Below are 24,721 nucleotides of genomic sequence, written 5' to 3' on the forward strand. Positions count from 1 at the left end.
AGTAACCATGTTAATAATTGAATTGCTATTCAGTTCAGTTCAGTTCAGTTGCTCAGTCATGTGCGACTCTTTGCGACCCCATGAACCACAGCACACCAGGCCTCCCTGTCCATCACCAACTCCCAGAGTTTACTGAAACTCATGTCCATCGAGTCGGTGATGCCATCCAGCCATCTCATCCTCTGTCGTCCCCTTCTCCTCCTGCCCCCAATCCCTCCCAACATCAGGGTCTTTTCCAATGAGTCAACTCTTCACATGAGGTGGGCAAAGTATTGGAGTTTCAGCTTCAGCATCAGTCCAAATTGCTATAAATGCTGCCAAATGTGTATTTGAGAAGGTACACAGGTAGACAAACAAATATAAAAAATAGATACATAGTTATGCTGGCCAATCTTTCTACTATAATTTTTGAAATGTTTAAGCTAATGTTTGTACAGCTATCATAATCTGGCCAAAAAAACACTAATTTACTGTAATAATATACATGCACACACAAAGAAATCCATTTAAAATAGCTGCATGAGACTGAAAACTAAACATAACTCTTTTTTGACATAGTTGTATACATTTAAAGCAGACAACATGGTGATTCCATATACATATACACTGTAGAATGATTAAGGAGACCAAGATAATTAACACATACATCTCCCTCACACAGTTAACATAGTTAATTCTTCTCTGTGTGTGTGTGTGTGTGTGTATGTTGAAAATGCTTAAGATTTACTCTCAGCAACTTTCAAGAACATAACTCTTTATAGCAGGAGGAATGTAAGATGGGAAAGGTTCTAGACACTTGCAAACTTAGACTCAGTTGTCATTTTCTCCTGGATAAGGTCCGTCCTAGTAGTGCTCTAGGATTATGAGTAAAGGAAGAAGTTAGTTCTGCCTGCCTGACCCCTAGTACCTACAAGGGACAAATGCCACTTGAGAAGCATTTCCAGATTATAAGGCATTGCTAATATCTTTCACTTTGTTCTCCCCTCTGTTACTCTATGGTCATCTGGAAGGTCCATGTAAAGTGAAGTGCCTTTGGTCAGCAAACAAGAGGGGTCAATAAACCATCACAGCAGTACTATGACTGCACATCAGGAAACCTATATGAAGGAGTTCAACAAAATTGAGGTTGAATTCTCTCTTACGTCAATATAAGAGGCCCAGAGCTAGAATGGTGGCTTCATGATATTAAAGCTCAGGCTCCTTCTCTCCCACCCATTTTTCTACAATCTTCAACTTGAAGATTCCACCTGGGGGTTCAAATAGCCAACATTTCTGCACTCAAACTGTCAGAGAAACCGCTAACCTAGAGATCAATAGGGGTGCTCAAGGCATTTCCTAGAAACAGCACAGACAGCTTCCACTTATATCCTATGGCTCATCAGCTACAACAGAGACTGGGAATGCAGTCTTTAAGCAAGCATCCAAATACTCTGCTGAAATTTGGGAGTAGTACTGCTACAGAAGAAAAGAACACTAAATATTTGGGCATAACTAGCAGCCCCATCCTAAAGACTCTCTTTCCTTTTATCTTAAGGAACAATTGTACAGAACTTAGGAAGAAATGACAGTTCTAAGCTTTTTTTTTTTTTTTTTTAGGTCTATGGAGTCATTCAATCCTCAAAATAGCACTATAAGTAAAGATTCTATAATCTACATCCTACAGATAAGGAAACTGAAGCATAGAGATATGAAGTAACTCGTCCAAGGTTATACAGCTAGAAAACTGCACAGTTGAGATCTGATCCACACAGTTTGGCTTGCCAAGCAGGCTATATTGCCTTCTCTCTGCTGTATCTCAGAATATTTTTAGTCTTCTCTATGAGGCAATGGAAGGAGAAGGCAATGGCACCCCACTCCAGTACTGTTGCCCGGAAAATCCCATGGATGGAGAAGCCTGGTAGGCTGCAGTCCATGGGGTCGCTAAGAGTTGGACACGACCGAGAGACTTCATTTTCACTTTTCACTTTTCACTTTCATGCATTGGAGAAGGAAATGGCAATTCACTCCAGTGTTCTTGCCTGGAGAATCCCATGGACGGAGAAGCCTGGTAGGCTGCAGTCCATGGGATAGCACAGAGTCGGACATGACTGAAGCGACTTAGCAGCAGCAGCAGCAGCAGGAGGCAATGGAAAAGGCTTTATCTCCATAAAGGAGATGAAATAACATGAAGTGAATGTCGTTCAGTCGTATCCAACTCTTTGTGACCCCATGGATTATACAGTTCATGGAATTCTCCAGACAAGAATACTGGAATGGGTAGCCTTTCCCTTCTCCAGGGAATCTTCCCAAAATAGGGATAGAACCCAGGTCTCCTGCATTGTAGGTGGATTTTTTACCAGCTGAGCCACAAGGGAAGCCCTTGGGAGATACTGCCTTTTTATTCAGAAAACAAATGAGCATAAGATATAAGTACACTCATTAGCTATATGTGACTCCTTTCTAGTTCAAAGGAGTAACTTATATAGCTCTTTCAAAAGGCAACATGACTACAAAGAATAATACACGGCTTGCTGCTGCTGCTGCTGCTGCTGCTGCTGCTGCTGCATTGCTTCAGTCGTGTCCGACTCTGTGCGACCCCAGAGACGGCAGCCCACCAGGCTCCCCGGTCCCTGGGAGTCTCCAGGCAAGAACACTGGAGTGGGTTGCCATTTCCTTCTCCAGTGCATGAAAGTGAAAAGTGAAAGTGAAGTCGCTCAGTCGTGTCCGACTCTTAGCAACTCCATGGACTGTAGCCCACCAGGCTCCTCCATCCATGGGATATTCCAGGCAAGAGTACTGGAGTAGGGTGCCATTGCCTTCTCCATATACTGCTTAACATATCACAAATATTTGAATGCCCAGCATTTGGTCTTTCAATCACTTAATGAACCTGCATAAAAACCAGTAACAACAAATCAAACATACTTATGCTCCCTCTCTACTTAGTCACTTCAGTCACTCAGTCCTGTCTGACTCTTTGTGACCCCATGGACTGCAGCATGCCAGGCTTCCCTGTCTTTCACCATCTCCTGGAACATACTCAAACTCATGTCCATCAAGTTGGTGATGCCATCCATCCATCTCATCCTCTGTTGGCTGCTTCTCCTCCTGCCTTCAATCTTTCCCAGCATCAGGGTCTTTTCAAATGAGTCAGTTCTTCATATCAGGTGGCCAAAGTATTGGAGTTAAGCTTCAGGATCAGTCCTTCCAATGAATATTCAGGACTGATTTCCTTTAGGATGGACTGGTTGGATCTCCTTGCAGTCCAAGGAATTCTCAAGAGTCTCCTCCAACACCACAGTTCAAAAGCATCAATTCTTCGGTGCTCAGCCTTCTTTATGGTCCAACTCTCATATCCATACATGACTACTAGAAAAACTATAGCTTTGACTAGACGGACCTTTGTCTGTAAAGTCAAGTCTCTGTTCTTTAATGTGCTATCTAGGTTTGTCATAGCCTTTCCTTTAAGGGGCAAGAGTCTTTTAATTTCATAGTTACAGTCACCATCTGCAGTGATTTTAGAGACCAAAAAAATAAAGTCTCTCACTGTTTCCATTGTTTCCCCATCTATTTGTCATGAAGTGATGGGATTGGATCCCATGGTCTTAGTTTTTTGAAGGCTGAGTTCTAAACCAGCTTTTTCACTCTCCTCTTTCACTTTCATCAAGAGGCTCTTTAGTTCCTCTTCACTCTCTGCCATAAAGATGGTGTCATCTGCATATCCGAGGTTATTGATATTTCTCCCAGCAGTTTTCATTCCAGCTTGTGCTTCATCCAGCCCAGCATTTCACATGATGTACTCTGCATATAAGTTAAATAAGCAAGGTGATGACATACAACCTTGACATACTCCTTTCCCAATTTGGAACCAGTCCCTTGCTCTGTGTCTGGTTCTAACTGTTGCTTCTGGATCTGCATACAGATTTCTCAGGAGGCAGGTCAGGTGGTCTGTTATTCCCATCTCTTGAAGAATTTTCCACAGTTTGTTGAGATCCACACAGTCAAAGGCTTTGGCATAATCAATGAAGCAGAAGTAGATGTTTTTCTGGAGTTTGCTTGCTTTTTCTATGATCCAACGGATGTTGGCAATTTGATCTCTGGTTCCTCTGCCTTTCTAAAGCCAGCTTGAACATCTGGAAGCTCATGGTTCACCTACTGTTAAAGCCTGGCTTGGAGAATTTTGAGCATTACTTTACTAGCGTGTGAGATGAGTGCAATTGTGTGGTAGTTTGAACATTCTTTGGCCTTGGAATGAAAACTGACCTTTTCCAGTCCTGTGGCCACTGCTCAAGTTTTCCAAATTTGCTGGCATATTGATTGCAACACTTTCACAGCATCGTCTTTTAGGATTTGAAATCGCTCAACTGGAATTCCATCACCTCCACTAGCTTTGTTCATAGTGATGGTTCTTAAGGCCCACTTGACTTTGCACTCCAGAATATTTGGCTCCAGGTGAGTGATCACACAATCGTGGTTATCTGGTCACGAAGATCTTTTTTGCATAGTTCTTCTGTGTATTTTTGCTATCTCTTCTTAATATCTTCTATCTTAACATCTTAAGATAGATATTAAGATATCTATTATATATAACAGATATATTATATATTAAGATAATATCTTAATATCTGTTAGGTCCATAACATTTCTGTCCTTTATTGTACCCATCTTTGCAAGTTTCCACAAGCCTCATATCCTTACCCATCAGAGGGCAGAAAGAATGGAAACTACAATTATAGAAAACAAACCAAACTGATCACTTGGATCACAGCCTTATCTAACTCAATGAAACTATGAGCCATGCCATGTAAGGCCACCCAAAATGGACAGGTCACGGTGGAAAGTTCTGACAAAATATGGTTCCCTGGAAAAGGGAATGGCAAACCACTTCAGCACTCTTGCCTTGATAATCTTATGAACAGTATGAAAAGGCAAAAAGATAAGACATTGAAAGATGAAATCCTCATAGCCCAATATGCTACTGGAGAAGAATGAAGAAATAGCCCCAGAAAGAATGAAGAGCCTGAGTCAAAGTAAAAACAACACCCAGTTGTGGATGTGACTGGTGATGGCAGTAACGTCCTATGCTATAAAGAACAATATTGCATAGGAACCTGGAATGTTAGGTCCATGAATCAAGGTAAATTGGAAGTGGTCAAGCAGGAGATGGCAAGAGTGAACATAGACATTTCAGGAATCAGTGAACTAAAATGGACTGGAATGGGTGAATTTAACTCAGATGACCATTATATCTACTACTGTGTGCAAGAATCCCTTAGAAGAAATGGAGTAGCCCTCATAGTCAACAAAAGAGTCCTAAATGCAGTATTTGGATGCAATCTCAAAAACAACAGAATGATCTCTTTTCCTTTCCAAGGCAAACCATTTAACATCACAGTAATCCAAGTCTGTGCCCCGACCAGTAATGCTGAAGAAGCTGAAGTTGAATGGTTCTATGAAGACGTATAAGACCTTCTAGAAGTAACACAAACACACACACAAAAGATCTCCTTTTCATCATAGAAGACTGGGATGCAAAAGTAGGAAGTCAAGAGATAGCTGGAGTAACAGGCAAGTTTGGCCTTGGAGTACAAAATGAAGCAGGGCAAAGGCAAACAGAATTTTGCCAAGAGAATGCACTGGTCATAGCAAACACCCTCTTTCAACAACACAAGAGACGATTCTACACATGGACATCACCAGATGGTCAATACCGAAATCAGATTGATTATACCCTTTGCAGCCAAAGATGGAGAAGCTCTATATAGTCAGCAAAAACAAGACCGGGAGCTCACTGTAGCTCAGATCATGAACTCCTTATTTCCAAATTCAGACTTAAACTGAAGAAAGTAGGGAAAACCACTAGACCATTCAGGTATGACCTAAATCAAATCCCTTACAACTATACAGTGAAAGTGACAAAATTTTCAAGAGATTAGATCTGATGGACTGCCTAAAGAACTATGGATGGAGATTCCTAACATTGTACAGGAGGCAGTGATCAGAACTATCCCCAAGAAGAAGAAATGCAAAAAGGCAAAATGGTTGTCTGAGGAGGCCTTACAATGAGTTGAGAAAAGAAGAGAAGTGAAAGGCAAAGGAGAAAAGGAAAGCTATATCTATCTCAATGCAGAATTCCAAAGAATAGCAAGGAGAGAGAAGAAAGCCTTCCTTAAGTGATCAATGCAAAGAAATAGAGGAAAACAATAGAATGGGAAAGACTAGAGATCTCTCTACTTAAACCCCACTGAAATAACAATGAGGCAGTTCTGTTAAGCCATAACCCTGTAAGAGCCAAAACAGGGGGAATACAGTGACATGACAGCAAGACTAAAGATGTTAGAAAGCAAATAGGCAGGTAGACATTTAGAGCAGATTAAAAACCTGAATCCCAGAGCAGTCACAAAGAAAGTCAAGAAAGCAACTACACTTACCCCGCCAGAACTCTCCAAAGATTCAGGATTAAACACAGGAGGGTCATTTAAAGTCCTTTCTAACAAAGAACTAGATCACCAGATCCCCACAGCAAGTTCATTCACCCCCAATAACCGGTTCTCCTTCACTTCAGCAAGAGATTGGCAGTTTATACTCTGAAGAGTGTAAACAGAGAAGATCCAAGTCAGGAGAAACTAGGCAGAGGTGACTGTAGTGGGAATCCCTAATAGTGTACTTTCACATCCTTGGGAAATTCCACAGAATTAGCACCTGGAAAAACAGCATATATTAAGAAACTATGTTAATGATTATCTTTCATGTTTTTCTTAAGAATAATCTCCTTGTTACAAACCCCAAGGCCAGACCCAAAAGGGAGTATGACTGGGATCATGAAAGCATAGACCTTGGAACACTGGGTCGGCATCAGGCATGAACGCTGCCTACCCACTTGCTGATTGTTCCCGAGACTAGCCCAAAAGGGAACGGCCTGGGGTAAAAACGAAGAGATCTGGACTATGTCAGTGTAGTGTCTTGGGAAAGATAAGATTAAAAAAAAAGTCTTGCAGTCTGCAATTAGGAATAAAAGCTGGACTCAGAGTGGACTCTGCACCTCAGTCCAATAGAGGCTGCATGTCCCCTGATCCATTGCACCAGATTTCGTGTTCTGTCTTCATTCTCATCGCTTGCTCCTGGACCGTTAGGGCCACAGGTGACTGTGGAGGGTAGAGCTGACCTAGAGGAGTAAGTAGATGTCAGCAGAACAAACATCGTGACCCTTAGCGCTCTTTCCCTCCTTTGCCACCACTTGAGCCCAGAAAATATCATCTCTCCCTCTAACAACCTCCACAGATCTTTCTGCTTCTGCTCTGGGCCCAACGACAAGTCTCTTCTCCAAAGGAACTCGAGTGTTTATTTTAAATGTGACTAAGATTACTTTATCCCTCTGCTTAAGGTTTTCCAATGGCTACGTCAATATAAAGTCAAAACTTTCTGTGGTCTTCATCTGCATGATCTGGTCCCTGTCTTCCTCTCCATCCTAATCTGAAAGGACTTTCCCCTGGATTACTGTGTTTTAGACATACTGGCCTCTCTCCTCACTTGCTAAGTTTACTCATATATCAGAGCCTTTTCAACTGCTATTTTCCTTTCCAGAATTACTTTTGGCAAGGCTGCCTCTTTATCATTCAGTTCTGGTTTAAATGTTACCTTCTCAAAAAAGACTTCCTGACTATCATATTTAAACTATCTGCAGTATCCAACCCTCATTGTTTCTTTCAGAGCACTTATCACCATCTGAAGTCAATGTATGTATTTATTTGATTATTGTCTGTTTCTTCCTCTTTAAGGTCTGAGACACTTTCTGTGCCCCATTACCCCCAGAAGGCTCGGCATCTATGCTGTCAATTCATGTATTTGTTAAATCTGAGAAAAACAAAAAACCAGTACCTGTTATAAGGGACTGAACTGAAACTTACCCTTAAGGTTTCAGTGTTGTTAGGAACTAGCCCAGATGTTTCCCGGTAAAATATAGCAATCTGACAGAATACTAACATCAGACAGCCACTCTCCAATTACGACAAAGTGACACAACAGACAAGCTCAAGCAATAATTGCGCCTAAACTCAGATAAAACAAGGTCACTGCCAACTACCAAAACAGCAAACCTCCTCCTCTCCTGACTAGCAAAAACACTGCTTTTTATCAATTATGAAATTAGCTTTGAAATTTTCCTCCCTTCTTCTACATGAGGTATGATACCCAATCTAATGATTATGCCCACTTCCTGACAGCACCCAAAACAGCATAAATCTCCATTTCCTTGGACCCTCCCCCCAAATCACTCAGTATAAGCCCAAATCCTCTAGGTCTCATCTACCAGTTTGTTATTGAAACAACCCACAGTTGCCCAAGATGTAAGCTCTCCCTCTATGCAAGGAGTAATAAACCCAACCTTTTAACTACAGGTGTGTTCCTTGTGGCCTCTTGGTGGAGAGTACTGACAAACCAATGTGCCTCACAGTAGCTCACAGTTTGGGGTAGATTCCCTACTATACACAGTAATTTCTCCACCCACCTAATCAACTTCAGAGTCTCCTGGTACCTAGTTGCAGAGTAGATTCCCTCAACCAAAGATTATCTTTGTTCTCTCCTCTGTAGTTGAATAACAAACTACTGCCTTTCCCACTGGAGAAGGCAATGGCAAGCCACTCCAGTACTCTTGCCTGGAGAATCCCATGGACGGAGGAGCCTGGTGGGCTGCAGTCCATGGGGTCGCCAAGAGTCGGACACGACTGAGAGACTTCACTTTCACTTTTATACATTGGAGAAGGAAATGGCAACCCACTCCAGCGTTCTTGCCTGGAGAATCCCAGGAACGGGGGAGCCTGGTGGGCTGCCGTCTCTGGAGTCGCACAGAGTCGGACACGACTGAAGCGACTTAGCAGCAGCAGCAGCCCTTCCCACTCCTTCTATCCACTTGTTTTCTTAAATTAGGAAAGGAAGAAAAATCTAGTTATGAAACTCAATTCTTACCAGAACCTCTCCTTTCACTAAACACCGCCCTCAATAGATGAGTAATTCATGGTGTTCCTTTTTCTTTTAGCCGATTTTTCTCCTTCACCGTTGTGTCACTTTCCTTTTCAGTTTCATATCACATTACATTTTCAATTCTCTAATCGAACTCGTTTTACTGTTCAGGAAGGTGAAGTTCCTTTGTGCTTTTTTGTTCAACCCTCCACCCCACCCCCACCCCCACCCCCACAGGTGATAAATACACGTACAAACCCTTTTGCACACTCTCTTTAGCCTTGCCTTCTCTGGCACCTTCTAATACCATTCTAACTACAGCCTTCCCCTCATCTAAGTCCTGCGGCCCCACCTCTCGCCCTTTCTTCCAAATCAATCCTTCCCTAGAACCCGCCCCAAACCAATCGGTCACATACATCCAATTAGAGCTGTGGACCTAAATTACATACCCAATCCCGGCTTTAGACAACCCCCCGCCCCATCCCACCCCTTAACCAGAACCGCCTCTATTCAGCAGCTCAGATCTGGCTCCGCGTCTCCACTTGCCTGGTGCAGTCCCCAGTCCCGGCTGTCCGCATAGCAAATCGCGTCCGAATCCAAGCCCCACAGACAATCCTGATCACATCGCAGCGAAGCTCCATCCTGCGGGCTTACTCTCTCCTGACCTTTCGCCGCCCACTTCACCCCCGCCCCTACTCAATTGCTTCCAGTCCGCGACTCCAGTCAATCTCCGTTCAGGCTCCGCCCCTAAGCCCGAATCCCGCCCCATCAGGCTCTCGAGCCCTCGCGGGACTTGAGCTCCGGAAAGCGAAGTGTTCGCGCGAGAAAGGTCAGTGGGGCGCTAGAAGAGTATTTAGGGGGTGATGGTTGCCGTTTTGGCTCAGAGCCACGGGGAGCGAGATGAGGTGGGAGATCGGTTAGGCTGCGCTGCCGGGCCGCGCGACTGGCGAGGTTGGAGGAAGAGCAGGGGTTGGATTTCCTTCAGGATTCGGACTCGCCTTCCCGAACTGGGGCGGGAGCTCGGAGTTGGGCCTCTTGACTCCCGGCTTCGGTGGACTGCGGGCCTCGTTGCAAAGGGTCAGCGCTGGAGTTTGAGAGTTCGCTACGGAGAGGGAATGGCACCGAAGTGCTGTCCTTCTAAAGTGGGACCCCGGGACCCCGGTCCTCGTCTGCCCTTTTTGCGCTTGATTTTGCAATTTGGATGTTTTGTAAACGGTGTAGGAAGCTGATACCGACTCCAGTTGATCCGTAACCGAGATTCTCAATAAAAAAGGAAACGGGCTGCTAACTTACAACATATGACTCTAGTGGAACCCATGGTTTTTAGATAAAAGGAAAACGGTCCCATCTGGTGCTTTTGGAGCCCCGCGCCTAGTACAGTCTTGCCGGCGCTCGTCTCCTCCACCTCTACGTGAGCCGGCCAGCAGGCTCCTTCCACACCTGGCTGCGCACCCACCGTTACTAAGTTTTAACTCACGTGGGCCTAAAACCGAACTCCTGCCAACTTAAACCAAGCAGCATATTACTGCCCTCTGCAGAAGTTAATAATTACTAGAATTCCGTTTTCACAAAACAGCTTTTCAACAATTTCAGGCTCATGTCTCCTGTCTTATACCGGCTCTGTATGGCTGATTTTTCCATTCTTGGTTCAGGCTTTGAGGTTTATTATTCCCACTGTACTTTCCCGGCCAGTACCTTATTTACTCACCTCCTACTTTCCTTCTGTTGTATCAGTAAGCCTTAGAAACATTCTAGAAGTGAACTAACATGCAGAGCAAGAAGTGGAAATAAACTTTTGATCAGACTTTTAACCTGTTTTGTACATTAATTAGCACTAGCTCTTTTGGCAGGCATACATTAATCTTCCTTGAGCTTGCAGTTAACCTGGACTTTGTGGACTTGTGAAATTCACTGCATCTCTTCCTGTCTCTCCTCCCCAGTATATAAAGTGGTTACAAATTCATCATTTGGATTTTAAGCCCAGAGCTTCAAACTTTTTACCAGTCATTTGGATTGCTTTACTCACCTTTTGGAGAAGGCAGTGGCACCCCACTCCAGTACTCTTGCCTGGAAAATCCCATGGACGGAGGAGCCTGGTGGGCTGCAGTCCCTGGGGTCGCTAGGAGTCGGACACGACTGAGAGACTTCACTTTCACTTTTCACTTTCACGCACTGGAGAAGGAAATGGCAATCCACTCCAGTGTTCTTGCCTGGAGAATCCCAGGGACGGGGAGCCTGGTGGGCTGCCGTTTATGGGGTCGCACAGAGTTGGACACGACTGAAGTGACTTAGCATACTCACCTTTTGGCTCTGGATTCTGTAGCAGTTCATCAGCCTTCTCAACTTCAGGTCACTTCCAGATGCACCACACATACCTTCAGTATCTTCATTTTAAGCAGTCTACACCAAAGATAATAAATAATTGAATTTTCTATTGATCATGCCTACATTACAGTGGAATTTATCTTATGTATAATATGCCATACTCACATTTACTAGATGACACTGATTCACAATTTCCTGATTTTCTTCACAGAGCATCGTTTTTAAGTATAAATGAGAAAAAAAGTGAAATGTTCAAAAATAAAAGCCATATGGTGTTTAATTTTTTATTTTTATTTTAAATAAAAATAACCTTTTTATTTTTTCCAACTTTTCAGTGATATCTCAGATGTTTTTATTAGTGAATATGTATAGGGAAGGTTAATTGCTTTAAACTGTTGCTCAAAAAGTGTTTGTTTAAAGTACGAAAGAAATAATAAGTCTTAGAGATTCTGAATATGTGTATATTAGCCTGCTTAGATTTCTTTGGAGCCAATTTTTCACTGATGCTCCCACGATTCCTTCTACAACAAAATTACCTAGTGAGAGTAATGAGTGAGAAGAAAATCGAGCCTGTATCTGGGCACTGAGGAATTTCGTCATTCGACGTGGGAGGAAAAAGAGATTGTAGTGTGTCAAAAGCCAAGGGAACAGGGTGTTTCTGGAAGGAGATAGGGCTTAACCAGCAGATATAAAGCTGCAGAGAACTCAAGAAAAGTAAGAATTTCACAATGTCCACTGAATTTAACAATATGAAGGTCAAAATTGACTTAGGCCAGAGCTGCCTCTGTGGAGTAATCAGTACAAATGTTAGATTGCCCTGGGCTAAGAAGTATAGATTCGGGAAAAGGGACAGTCAATAAAATTACATCTTTTTAACTAGGAGAGATGAATATATAGAAGAGAATGGTAATAGTCAATTGAGCAAGGGAGAGAAATAGCATCCAAGTCGTGGGAGGAGAGACTGTTCTTTTGTAGCAGGATCACTTTATTATAATAGGAAGAAAAAAAGGGAATTTTTTCAGTTTAGTTTTTTTAGATGTGGGCAAGTTGAAAAATTCCCATCTGATGGCTTCTATTTTCTCTCTGATAGAAAACATGGTCATCTGCTTAGACTACAGAGGGTTATCTGTTAGAGGAATGTTGGAAAAATTAAAATAATCATTTTGTACTATGGGAGAGAAATATTGCCTATTCTCTTAATGGCTTTTGGCTGAGGCCGAGAATTAAACTGACATAAGACAGATTAACAGGAGAAAAGCACACATTTAGTTTAAGTTCTGTGTGACACAGACGCTTTTGTGAGAAAATGAAGACCCAAAGAAGTGACAAAACCAAATGGTTTTAAGGCAGGTTGAACAAAGAGAGACCATTGTGGAAAAGTAACGAAAAAATATGGGGAGATTTAAAGGAAGATAAGAATTATTTTAACTAGGCCTGTTTGTACAGAATTCTCTCAGCTTTAACTCTCTAAGAATGTCTCTCTCCCCAGGTATTTCTTGATGTAAGAAAACTTTGACTTGAAAGAGACTTCCTTGGTGGCTCAAATGGTAAACCATCCACCTACAGTGTGGGAGACCCGGGTTCGATCCCTGGGTTGGCAAAATTCCCCGGAAAAGGCAATGGCAACCCACTCCAGTACTCTTGCCTGGAAAATCGCATGGATGGAGGAGCCTGGTAGACTACAGTCCATGGAATCCTAAAGAATCAGACATGACTGAGCGACTTCACTTTTATTTCTTTTTTGACTTGAAAGAAACATAAGTCGTTATTTACAAAGGAATCACTATTTCATAAAAGGACTCATTATAAATAGTTCACTTAAATCATTAATTTATAAGGTGATTTTATGTATTCATTCACTTGACACATTTATTTATAATATGCCTCCTGTGTACCAGAGAAGTGAACTAAACACACCAGGCCCCTACTCACGGCACTTACATTAAATTACCAAATGAGTGAGTTGTCAGCCAAAGTGCTTTGCAGAGTTAACCTAGGCTCATGTGATGTAGAATGGCTAAGAGGCTGTCATTTAAGCTGAGATTTTGTTGACAAGGTCAGGATTTTCTATTTTATTTTTTAGAAACATCAAATATGTTATTTTTCACATCTAAAGCTTTCTGTAGCCTTCAAATTTTGGTAAATTAAGGAGATTCATAATTAGTTTCAGTAGTCGGTTTGAATCCATAAAGTATGTCTTTTTTTTTTTTTAAAGCTTGATTATTAGATATAAAGGAAATGCCCTCCACTGATAGAATATTGTTGGAGTAAAACCTTATGGGAAGTTTCTACTGCCCTGAATTCTTTCACTTGTACGTGGCAGTATGATAAGAGAAGTCCGTTTTGCTTTGATCTCCTTCTATTGACCCATAGTGATAATAATTTCCTTATAGGTAGAGAAATAATTCAGAATCAGGTAGAGAAGTAATTCAGAATGCATGCCTGCTAGTCATAGCTGGAATCTCTTAATGGGGCTTGCCAATTATAGAATTGTTGAGGGAAGTACCATCTGAATAAATAAGGAAAGATTCATTCATATAATCTTTTTATTTCTCAAGGACCTACTATAGTCCTTTTCAAACAGCTTTCTAAATAACCTGCTTTTAACAACGTTAATTTACTGTTATGAATTGTGCTTTTACTAGTGACTTCTCCAGATAATTCTGAGTTTCAGTAGTTCTTAGATTGAAACGTTCTGGATTTTATGGCCACTAGAAATGGAACTTTTACTTCCTGTAGTTTAATGCCCTGAAGTAGGGTAAAAAATAATTTAAATTATTTTTTAAATTCACCATATCCTTACAGATCTAGTTTAAAATGACACATGTATAAATTTGTATAAGGAAGAATTCTGTTGGAATAATTAGAACATTTCTCGTGATAAGAGATTATATCATAGAAAGAAAACTCAGCTATAGAAAAAGTTAATTTCTGTTTTATACAAGGTTGTGGTCTGTCAGGTAGCTGTGTTTAATAGTGGTATAAGTATACGTTTACTCCCTTTAAATTTTTGTCTTTTATTCTGTAGCATGTTTTTGGCCTGGGAGAGACTCTGCACCCTTAGCTGTAGACCTAAATTCCTGAAGACAGTTTGGGCTTCAAAAATCCTTGGACTCTCTACTTCTGCTGTAGGTATTGCTTAATCACTTATAGAAATAAAATTGCACATATTCTGCAGTGTTTGAAAAAGACAATTTTTCATGGCTATTTTGTAATTATTTTATTAAAATGAGTATTTGTGTTATATAAGCTGAAATGATCTCTTGTCATTAGCTAGAACTGACTTTCACTAGATAGCTGTTTGCCTGTCTGTGTCAGGCATCAGTTCAGTCACTCAGTCATGTCCGACTCTTTGCGACCCCATGGACTGCAGCACGCCAGGCTTCCCTGTCCATCACCAATTCCCGGAGTTTACCCAAACTCTTGAGTCAGTGATGCCATCCAACCATCTCATCCTCTGTTGTCCCCTTCTCCTCCCGCCTTCAGTCTTTCCCAGCATCAGGGTCTTTTCCAGTGAGTCAGCTCTTCGCATCAGGTGGCCAAAGTATTAGAGTTTCAGCTTCAACATCAGTCCTTCCAATGAACACCCAGGACTGATCTCCTTTAGGATGGACTGGGTGGATCTCCTTGCAGTCCAAGGGACTCTTAAGAGTCTTCCCCAACACCACAGTTCAAAAGCTTCAATTCTTCACCACTCAGCTCTTTATAATCCAACTCTCACATCCATACATGACCACTGAAAAAACCATAGCCTTGTTAGGCATAGTGCAGGGCATTTTATTCATTATCTCTATTTTTTTTTTCAATTGAAATATAGTTGATTTACAATATTGTGTTAGTTTCAGGTATACAGCATAGTGATTCAGTTTTTTTTTTTTTTAAACAGGTTTTATTCCATTATAGATTATTATGGAATATTGGGTATAATTCCCTGTGCTATACAGCAAATCCTTATTGCTTATCTATTTTCTGTATAGTGGTTTCTGTCTGTTAATCACACACTCCTCATTTCACCCCACCCACTTTGATAACCACAAGTTTGTTTTTAGATTAATTAGTTTTTAGATTCCACATATAAGTGCTATCATATAGTATTTGTTTTTCTCTGATTTACTTTACTAAGCATAATATTCTTTAGGTCCATCCACATTGCTGCAAATGTTGGTATTTCATTATTTTTTATAGAGAGTTATATTCCATTGTATATGTACCACATCTTCTTAAGCCAGTCATCTGTTGATGGTGCTTGGTTGCCATCCATGGCTTGGCTGTTATAAAGAGTGATACTGTGAAGCATGCATCCTTTTGAATTAGAGGTGTTTCCGCCCACCCCACCCCCCGCCCCGCCCCCCAGGTATACACCCAGGAGTGGAATTGCTGGATCATATAGTAGTTTTATTTTTAATTTTTTAAGGAACCTCCATACTGTTTTCCTTACTGGCTATAGCTATTTACATTTCTACCAAAGGGTACAAAGCTTCCTTTTTCTACACATTTATTATTTATAGACTTTTTTGATAATAGCCCTTCTGATCACTATTAGTTGATAGCTCATTGTGCTTTTGTTTTACATTTTTCTGTTAGCTAGTGATGTTGAGCATCTTTTTATGTGCCTAGTAGCCATCTCTCTATATATCTTCTTTGGAAAAATATCTATTCAGGTCTTCTGCCCATTTTTTGATTGGGTTTTTGTTTTTTTGATACTGAGTTGTGTGAGCTGGTTGTATATTTTGGGTGTTAACTCCTTGTTGGTTTCATCATTTGCAAGTATTTTTTCCCATTCTGTAGGTTGTCTTTTCATTTCATTAATGGTTTCCGTTGCTGTGCAAAAACTTAATTTTGATTAGGTCCCATTTGTTAATTTTTTCCTTTATTTCTTTTGCCTTGGGAGACTAAGGAAATATTGCTCTGACTTATGTCAAAGACTGTTTTACGTATGTTCTCTTCTGAGTATTTTATTGTATCGTGTCTTACATTTAGGTCTTTAAGCCATTTTGAGTTTGTTTTGTATATGGTTTGAGAGAATGTTCTAATCTAATTATTTTACATGTGGCTGTCCAGTTTTCCCAGCACCACTTATTGAAGAGATTGTCTTTTCTCCATGTATGATCTTATCTCCTTTATGTAGATTAGCTGATCAAAGCTGAGTGGGTTATTTCTGGACTCTCTAGTTTCTTCCTTTAACCTGTGTATCTGTTTTTGTATCAATACCACACTGTTTTGCTTACTGTCACTTTCTAGTATAGTCTGAAGTTAGCAGGGTTATACCTTCAGCTTTTTTCTTTTTTCTCTGGATTGTGTTGTCAATTCTGGATCTTTTGTGGTCTCATGTAAATTTAAGACTATTTGTTATAGTTCTATGAAAAATGTCATGTATATTTTTGATAGAAATTCTATAGATTGCTTTGGGTACTATGGCCACTTTAAGAATATTAAGTATTCCATTCCGAGAGCTCAAGATATCTTTTCATTTAATTAAATCATCTTCAATTCCAAGTCTCCACCTCCTTGGTAAGTTTCTTATTAGGTCTTTATGTTTTTGATGTGGTTTTTAATGGGAGTTTTTTTACTTTTGCTTTCTGATATTTCATTATTAGTGACTAAAAGAGCAACCGATTTCTGTGTATTAATCTTGTATGCTGCAACTTTGCTGAATTCATTTTTTAGTTCTAATAGGTTTTGTGTGGAGACTTTAGAGTTCTCTGTTACAGAGTATCATGTCATCTACAACTATTGACAAATTGACCTCTTCCCTTCCAATTTTTTATTTTATTTTTCTTGTCTGACTGCTGTGTCAATGACTTTCAATACTGTGTTAAATAAAAGCAATGAGATTAGGCATCCTTGTCTTGTTCCTGAATTTAGCAGGAATGCTTTCGGCTTTTCAGTGTTGAATATTACATTGGTTTGTCACAAATGACCTGTATTATGTTGAGATATGTACCCTTTATACCCACTTTAAGAAGAGTGTTTATCATGAATTCATGTTGTGTTTTGTCAAATGCTTTTTCTGCAGCTATTGAGAATACATGTGGTTTCTGTGTTTCCTGTTGTGGAAATGATGTATCACATTGATTTGTATGTGTTGAATTATCTATGTAACACTGGAATAAATCCAACTTGATCATGGTGTGTGATCCTTTGTATGTATTATTGGATTCTGTTTGCTAGTATTGTGTTGAGGATTTTTGCCTCTGTATTCATCAAGGATCAGATCAGATCAGATCAAATCAGTTACTCAGTCGTGTCCGACTCTTTTCGACCCCATGAATTGCAGCACACCAGGCCTCCCTGCCCATCAATACTGGCCTGTAATAATTTTCTTGTTTTGTTAATGACTGTCTGGTTTTGGTATCAGAGTAATGGTGGCAATGTAGAGTGAACTTGGGAGTTTTCCCTCTTCCTTTCATTTTTTTTTTTTTGGAATGCTCTGAAAAGAATAAGTTCTTCTTTATTTGATTGGTAGAACTTCCCACTGAAGCCATCAGTTCCTAGACTTGTTTGAGGAGAGTTTTTTTCCTTTTTAATGTAATTTATTTGTGGCTGTGCTGGGTATTCATTGCTACATGCAGTTTTGCTCTCGTTGCAGTGAGCAGGGGCTACTTTCTAGTTGTGGTTCAACGGCTTCTCGTTGTGGTGGCTTCTCTTGTTTCAGAGCATAGACTCTAGAGCGCCCAGACTTCAGCAGTTGCAGTCCCTGAGCTCTGGAGCACAGGCTCAGTAGTTGTGGCACATGGACTTAGTTGTTCTGCAGCATGTGGGATCTTCCCAGAACGGAGATCGAATCCTTGTATCCTGCATTGACAGGTGGATTCTCTACCACTGAGCCACCAGGGAATGAAGGGAGTTTTGTTTATTACAGATTCTATTTCACTTCTAGTGATTGGTCTGGTTAAATTCTTTTTGACTCAGTCTTGGCAAGCCATGTGGGTCCAGAAATTTGTCCATTTTTTTCTAAGTTGTCCAATTTGTTGGCGTATAACCATTCATAGTATTCTCTTTTGATTTTTTTTTTAATCTCTGTGGTATTGAGATTTCCTGTCTTTGATTTTGTATTTTATTTGGGTCCTCTGGCTATTGATAGACATGAGTTTGAACAAGCTCCGGTAATTGGTGATGGACAGGGAAGCCTGGCGTGCTATAGTCCATGGGGTTGCAAAGAGTCGGACACAACTGAGCAACTGAACTGAACTACCTGTTGATAATCTTATAGGTGTTCCCTTGTACATGATTCTTTCTTTTTCCCTTGCTGCCTTTTGATTCTCTCTTTTGCTTTTGCCATTTAATTATCTGTCTTACTGTGTGTCTGTATAGGTTCATCTTTTGGGGGATTTTCTGTGCTTCCTGTACCTGGATATCTGTTTCCTTCTTTAGGGTTGGAAATTTTTCTGCCATACTTCCTTAAAATACATTTTGATCCCCTTCTGTTTTTCTTCACCTTCTAGAACTCCTGTTATACAAAGGTTGGCACACTTTATATTTTATTAATCTTGTATGTTGCTTTCTTTTTTTTCTTTTTTCTTTTTCTGTTTGTTGTTTGGGTGATTTATTCTATCTTCCAGATCATTTCTTCTTGTAATTTAAGACAGCTATTCATTGCTTCTATAGTGCTTTTTATCTCAGAAATTCACTTATCTATTTTTGATTGGGTCTTCTTTATAGGTTCTATTGTTCTTTGTTGAAATATCTGTGTTTCGACCAATTCTCTTTCTTAATTCAGTTAGCATTCTTATACTAACTCTTTGAATTCGGTGTCTGGTAGACCGACTATCAGGTTTCCCAGGTGGCCCAGTGATAAAGACTCTGCCAATGCCAGAGATAGAAGAGACACAGGTTTGATTCCCATGTGGCGAAGATCTCCAGGAGTAGGAACTGGCAACTGACTCACACTGGTGAGCTACAGTCCATGGGATTGCAGAGAGTCAGACGTGACTAAGTGACTGAGAACACACACACAATTGTCTTTTTCATTATTTATTCTTTTAAGGAATTCTCTTCCTCTTTTAATTGGGAGAATTTCCTCTACCTTTTCATTTTACTTAACTTTCTCTGTCTCTGTGAACTGAAACGGTTATCTGTTGTGGTCCTGTAGGGGTATTTTCATGTTGGAGCAACCCTGTGTAGACTGTCTTTTGGTGCAGGGGCTGGTTTTGATATGGATATCAGGTCTCTCCTCCTGGTGTGCTGGCCTCTATCTCTTTGTTAGGGATTGTGGTTGAAGTTGGATCTAAAGCCTGTGCAGTGTGTGACACAGGACTTCCTGTTGCTCTGCAGCTTTGCCACCCTGTCAGGGGCAGGGTCTGCTCCCTAGTTGTTAGAGTAGAAGCCCTGAGGTTTGGGCTCAGTCAGACTCCATTCCCCTGAGTATGTGCCCTGCCCTACAGGAGGGGATTGCTGGAGAAGGTGAGGCCTTCTGTGTACTCAGAGAAGTCTGGCGGGCCTCCTGAATAGGTATCTGCGGCTCCAGTGTCCATTCCCCCTTGTGATCATCACTGATCTAGTGCAAGGCTCTGGCATGGAGTGGGCAAGCCAGGCACTCAGTTGACTGGAACTGGGGTCAAGGCATTGTGGCTGTAGGAAATGAAGTGACAATGCTGCCACCAGAGACCTGGGCTGCCTCTGTGGCAGTCTTCACTTGGGACGTGTCTGCCCCACATCCAGTGTTGAGTTCTGGTATGGTGGGTAGTGCTGGTATACTCACATGGCTAGGAAGGGGACCCCATCATGCGAGTCACATAGATTCCCAGGTGCTGCAGAAGTAAGTGCTAACAAGGGCCACCATTCTAGTTCAACCATGCCCCAGGCCCCTACACCATCTGTATTCCTAAGTAAAGTCTTCTCCCAGGACCTATCTGGCCCAGATCCAGTGCTAGGCTCTCATGTGGAGTGGGTGGGGCTGACGTCTTCTTCCTGCTTGGGTTAGGAAATGTCTGGAGCCAGCAGCCACCAGTGTGGAGGTCTCTCTGCCCTGCTTATTGGCAGGTCACCACCATATACTCTTCATGGGTAGAGTCTAGGCTTCTCCAGCCCTTCTGTCTGTTTCAACAATTCTCCCTGTAGCCAGGGGGCTTGTCTCCTCCATGTAAGATCCTGAGACTGGGACACCCAGTCTGTGACTCAATATGCTTGGTCCGCTGGGTAAAAGTTCTCTCAGATCGTTCAGATCCCTCACTGTCGCAGAGCTCCCAACCCTAAGCTTTTTTTCCATCCTACCCCATTAGATGGAAATCTTTCTTACAGCTTTGGTTGTATAGGTATTCTTTTGTCAGTTTCCAGTTAGTCTTCCATGAGAATTGTCCCACATGTGGATGTATTTTTGATGTGTTTGTTAGGGGAGTTGAGCTTCATGTCATCTTGATCCAGTCCCCTTATTATTTCACTTTTTATTTACAAAATTCTTCATGTTATGATTTGCTATAATCCTTTTTACATGTGGAGGGTTAAATAGGTTTAGTATCTTGCCCAAGGTCAAAATACCACATTTATCTCTTTCTAGCTCTGGCATGCATTGTAAACGTCTGGCTCCGTCTGCTCAAGAAAGAATGTAATCTAGTGACTGTAAGTGCAGGCCTCATGACTTCCAATTGTAGGAAATACAGTGGATTGAGGACCAGATTATATGATGAATTGGAAAAGCAAACAAATCCAAGATGTGGGTCGTAACCACAGGTTTGATTCCTGACTTGGTTTCTTCAACAAGTCAGTAGCATGGGGAAAAAGTGGGGGTGGGTCATATTTCAGAGGGACTGCTCTGAGATGAAAAGAACATTAAAAAGCACAACCACCAGAATGATGTATGGACCTTGTTTAGGGACTTGATCCAATCAGCAGAAATGTAAAGAGATATTTTTAAAGACATTTAGAGACTGAGCCACTTCACTTTCACTTTTAACTTTCATGCATTGGAGAAGGAAATGGCAACCTACTCCAGTGTTCTTGCCTGGAGAATCCCAGGGACGGGGGAGCCTGGTGGGCTGCCGTCTATGGGATCGCACAGAGTCGGACATGACTGAAGCGACTTAGCAGCAGCAGCAGCAGAGAAATATGATGGTGGGTTGGGTATTAGATGATATTAAGGAATTACTATTAGTGTGATGATGACATTGAAGTTATACAAGAGAATATCAATATTTTGTATAGATATGTGCCAAAGGAAAGGAAAAGGAGGAGAGATGAAGCAAATGAGGCAAATCTTGATATCATTATTGAATCTGGGTAACCTGTATAAGTGTTTTATATCATGTTGAGTCTTTTAAGTCTATGTCTTTACTTTTCATTTCCACTTTCAGTTTTTCTGTTACAGAAACATTTTGTTATTTCCCTATGCCATTTAGTAGCAAAATAATGTAATTTGTCTGCTTCTTTAAATTGAGAGCCATATCTTAGAAAACATTTAATATCTGTGAGATAATTCTGTTAGTGTCTGCTTACTTGGGCAGCATTTTGTCCAAAGGGAGAAAGAGGAAATGATTTAACAATATCCTGGCAGCTCTTTTTTTTTTTTTTTAATTTTTTAAAAAATTTAATAAACTGTATGTTTTAGAGCATTATAGTGAAGTAGGTGAAAGTTGCTCAGTCGTGTCTGACTCTTTGCAACCCCATGGACTATATAGTCCATGCAATTCTCCAGGCCAGCATACCGGAGTGGGTAGCCGTTTCCTTTTCCAGGGGATCTTCCCAACCCAGGGATCGAACCCAGGTCTCCCACATTGCAGGTGGATTCTTTACCAGCTGAGCCACCAGGGAAGCCTTTATAGCTTCAGATCAAAATTGAGCAGTACAGAGTTCCCATGTATCCCCTGGCCTGATACATGCATAGCCTCCCCTACTATCAACATCCCTCACCTGAGTGGTGTATTAGCTACAAACATTGAAACTACCTTAATACATTATGTTCACCCAAAGTCCATAATTTACATTAGGGTTCACTCTTGGTGTTGTGCGTTCTGTGTGTTTTGACAAATGTATAATTACACGAATCCATTTTTACAGTATGACACAGAACAGTATCACTGCCCTAAAAATCCTCTGTCTTCTACCTATTCATCCCTCCTTCCCTCTTAAGTTCTCTAAACCACTAATCCTTTTGCTGTCTGATTTTGCCTTTTCCGGAATGTATACATTTGTGATCATAACACATGTGGCTTTTTCAAATTGGCTTCTTTCACTTAGTAATATGCATTTTCCTCAGTGTCTTTTCTTTGCATGATGGCTCATTTCTTTTTTGCATGGAAGGGTATTCCATTATTTGGATGTACCACAACTGATCCATTCATCTATCCTGGTTGCTTCCAAGTTTTAGAAATTATGAATAAAGATGCTATAAACATCAGTGTTTAGGATTTTATATGGACTTAATTTTTCAACTCCTTTAGGTAAATACCAAGGAGAGTGATTGCTAGATTGTATGGTAAGAGTATTTTTAGTTTTCTAAGAAACTACCCTGTCAGCTTTCTAAAATCAGCTTTATAATGGCACAGTAAACCATAGTGTATACAACTCAATAATTATTTTTAAATGTATATACCATAAAGCCACTGCCACAATCAGCATATAGAATATTTCCATCACCCCTGAAAGATGCTTCATGTTCCTTCACAGTTCGTTTGTCACTCTGCTAATATGCTCTTTGTCACCATAGATTATTTTGCTTTTTAAAAATTGTTATTTTATCTAAGTGGATCATGTGCTATATACTCATTTGTGTATGGGTTCTTTCACATGCATAATGATTTTAAAGTGACCCGTGTTGTTTTTTGAGCTCATTCCTTTTTATTGGTGAAAAGAATCCTATTGTATGGATGGATTGTTTGTTTAACCATTCATTCACCTGTTGATAGACTTATGTATTATTTCCAGGTTTTAGCTATTTTGAGTAAAGTTATTATGAACACTGAGTACATGTAATTGTGTGGACATAGGTTTTCATTTCTCTTGTTTAAATACCTAACAGTGGAATCACTGGGTTGTGTGGTAGCTTTAAATTTGTTTTTAAAGTAATTGTTAGGCAGTTTTCCAAAGTGGTTGTATCATTTCATATTTCTTCCAGGGTTGTACAAGTCTCAGGTTGTACAAGAGTTCTAGCTGCCTCACATCCTTGTCAACATTCAGTATCTATAATTTTAGCCATTTTGATGGGTATCTAGTGGAAGCTCATTGTGGTTTTAATTTGCATTTCCCTGATGACTGATGATGTTGAGCATCTTTATATGTGCCTTTTGGCCTTTCATATGCCTTTTGTGAAGTGACTATCAGAATTCTTGCCCTTTCTCAACTGGATTGTTTGCTTTCTTATTGAATTGTCTATTCTTAATGTGTATTTATGTACTCTAAATAAAAGTCTTCTGTAAAATAACATGTTGCAAACACTTTAATTTTGTGACTTACCTGGCAACTATTTAAGAGGTATTTGAGCCTACTGAAAGATATTATAGGGGAGGGGGAAATCAACTTTTACCTTTATCCTAGGTTTTCTGACTGAGGCCCTAAGAATTAGACTGAAAAGAAAGATTAAAACAAGAGTAAAACAAAAAGTGTTTATCATACATGTTGTGTATACACACAGGAGAACGCAGTGAAATTAGTACCTCAGAGGAGTCATTAGAAATTGAGCTTATAAATAGCATCTTAACAAAAAACAGTAGATTTGTAGAGAAGGGACTCGACAAAGGAAAAAGAGTTTAGGAATAAAAACAGGGGTTACATTAACAAGGTTTGTCTTATAGAGTCTGGTGCTATCTCAGTTATCTCTGGTGATTAAGAATTGTCCTGTTCATCCAGGTGGAAGGGAGAGGGCAAACGTTTTCTTATGTGTGTATGCTCAGTCACTTCAGACTCTTTGTGGCCCTTTGGACTGTAGCCCTCGAGGCTCCTCTCTTCATGGGATTTCCCAGGCAAGAGTACTGGAGTGGGTTGCCATTTCCTCCTCCAGGGGATCTTTCCTACCCAAGAATCAAACCTGAATCTCCTGAATTGCAGTCGAATTCTTTACTGCTGAGCCATCAGGGAAACCTTTGTTGTGTGTGCCTCTTCACGATTTCCTTTATTTCACAATGATCCTTATGCCAAAGTAGCATGGGTTGGGTTGACATATCTGATCTCCTATAATATCATAATAGATTTTATATATTTTTAAGTCAAGCAATAATAATAAACATTTTAGGTGATCACCATGTGCTTTACATGATATCTTATTTAATCCTTGTAACAACTGTATATTGTTAGCACTGTTTTGTTTTCTCCAATTTACTGGTAAGAATATGCAGCCTTGGAGGGTTTGGTAATTTTCTTTAGTCACACTGTCAGTGTCTTCAATCATTGTACTGTATATTTCCAAGCAAAATTATTGATAACTCAATAAATATATTTTACTGAGAATCTAAGACTTGAATATAAATATATAGATACATATACAGATATATGTGTACTCTTTTTCTAGGCAACCTGAAAGATAATACAT

At 40.5% G+C, this 24,721-nt stretch overlaps 1 protein-coding gene and 1 long non-coding RNA gene across 9 annotated transcripts in view; one reads left to right on the top strand and one right to left on the bottom strand.

Moving 5' to 3' along the window:
- The window catches only part of LOC133244322 (uncharacterized), a 25,893-nt gene extending 13,676 nt beyond the window's left edge, over positions 1–12,217 (bottom strand). The window contains exons 1-2 of one of the 2 annotated variants that reach the window (XR_009735361.1): positions 11,428–12,217; positions 10,964–11,337 (exon numbers count right to left, since the gene is read on the bottom strand). This is a non-coding gene — a long non-coding RNA (uncharacterized LOC133244322). The remainder of the gene's footprint in view (positions 1–10,963; positions 11,338–11,427) is intronic. The other variant, XR_009735362.1, reaches the window with a different exon arrangement.
- Positions 9,338–24,721, top strand: part of KYAT3 (kynurenine aminotransferase 3) — a 63,213-nt gene continuing 47,829 nt past the window's right edge. For 2 of the 7 annotated variants that reach the window (XR_009735360.1, XM_061411345.1), the window contains exons 1-2: positions 9,346–9,766; positions 14,291–14,390. Coding sequence is in view for 3 of the 7 variants with exons in the window: in XM_061411345.1 (XP_061267329.1) it covers positions 14,292–14,390 (99 nt within the window). In the remaining 4 variants the exon portion in view is untranslated. Of the gene's footprint in view, positions 9,767–14,290; positions 14,391–24,721 lie in introns of those variants that run through there. The other 5 variants (XM_061411351.1, XM_061411346.1, XM_061411348.1 and 2 more) reach the window with 5 other exon arrangements.

The sequence above is a fragment of the Bos javanicus genome, chromosome 3, assembly GCF_032452875.1.
Source record: "Bos javanicus breed banteng chromosome 3, ARS-OSU_banteng_1.0, whole genome shotgun sequence".
NCBI lineage: Eukaryota > Metazoa > Chordata > Mammalia > Artiodactyla > Bovidae > Bos > Bos javanicus.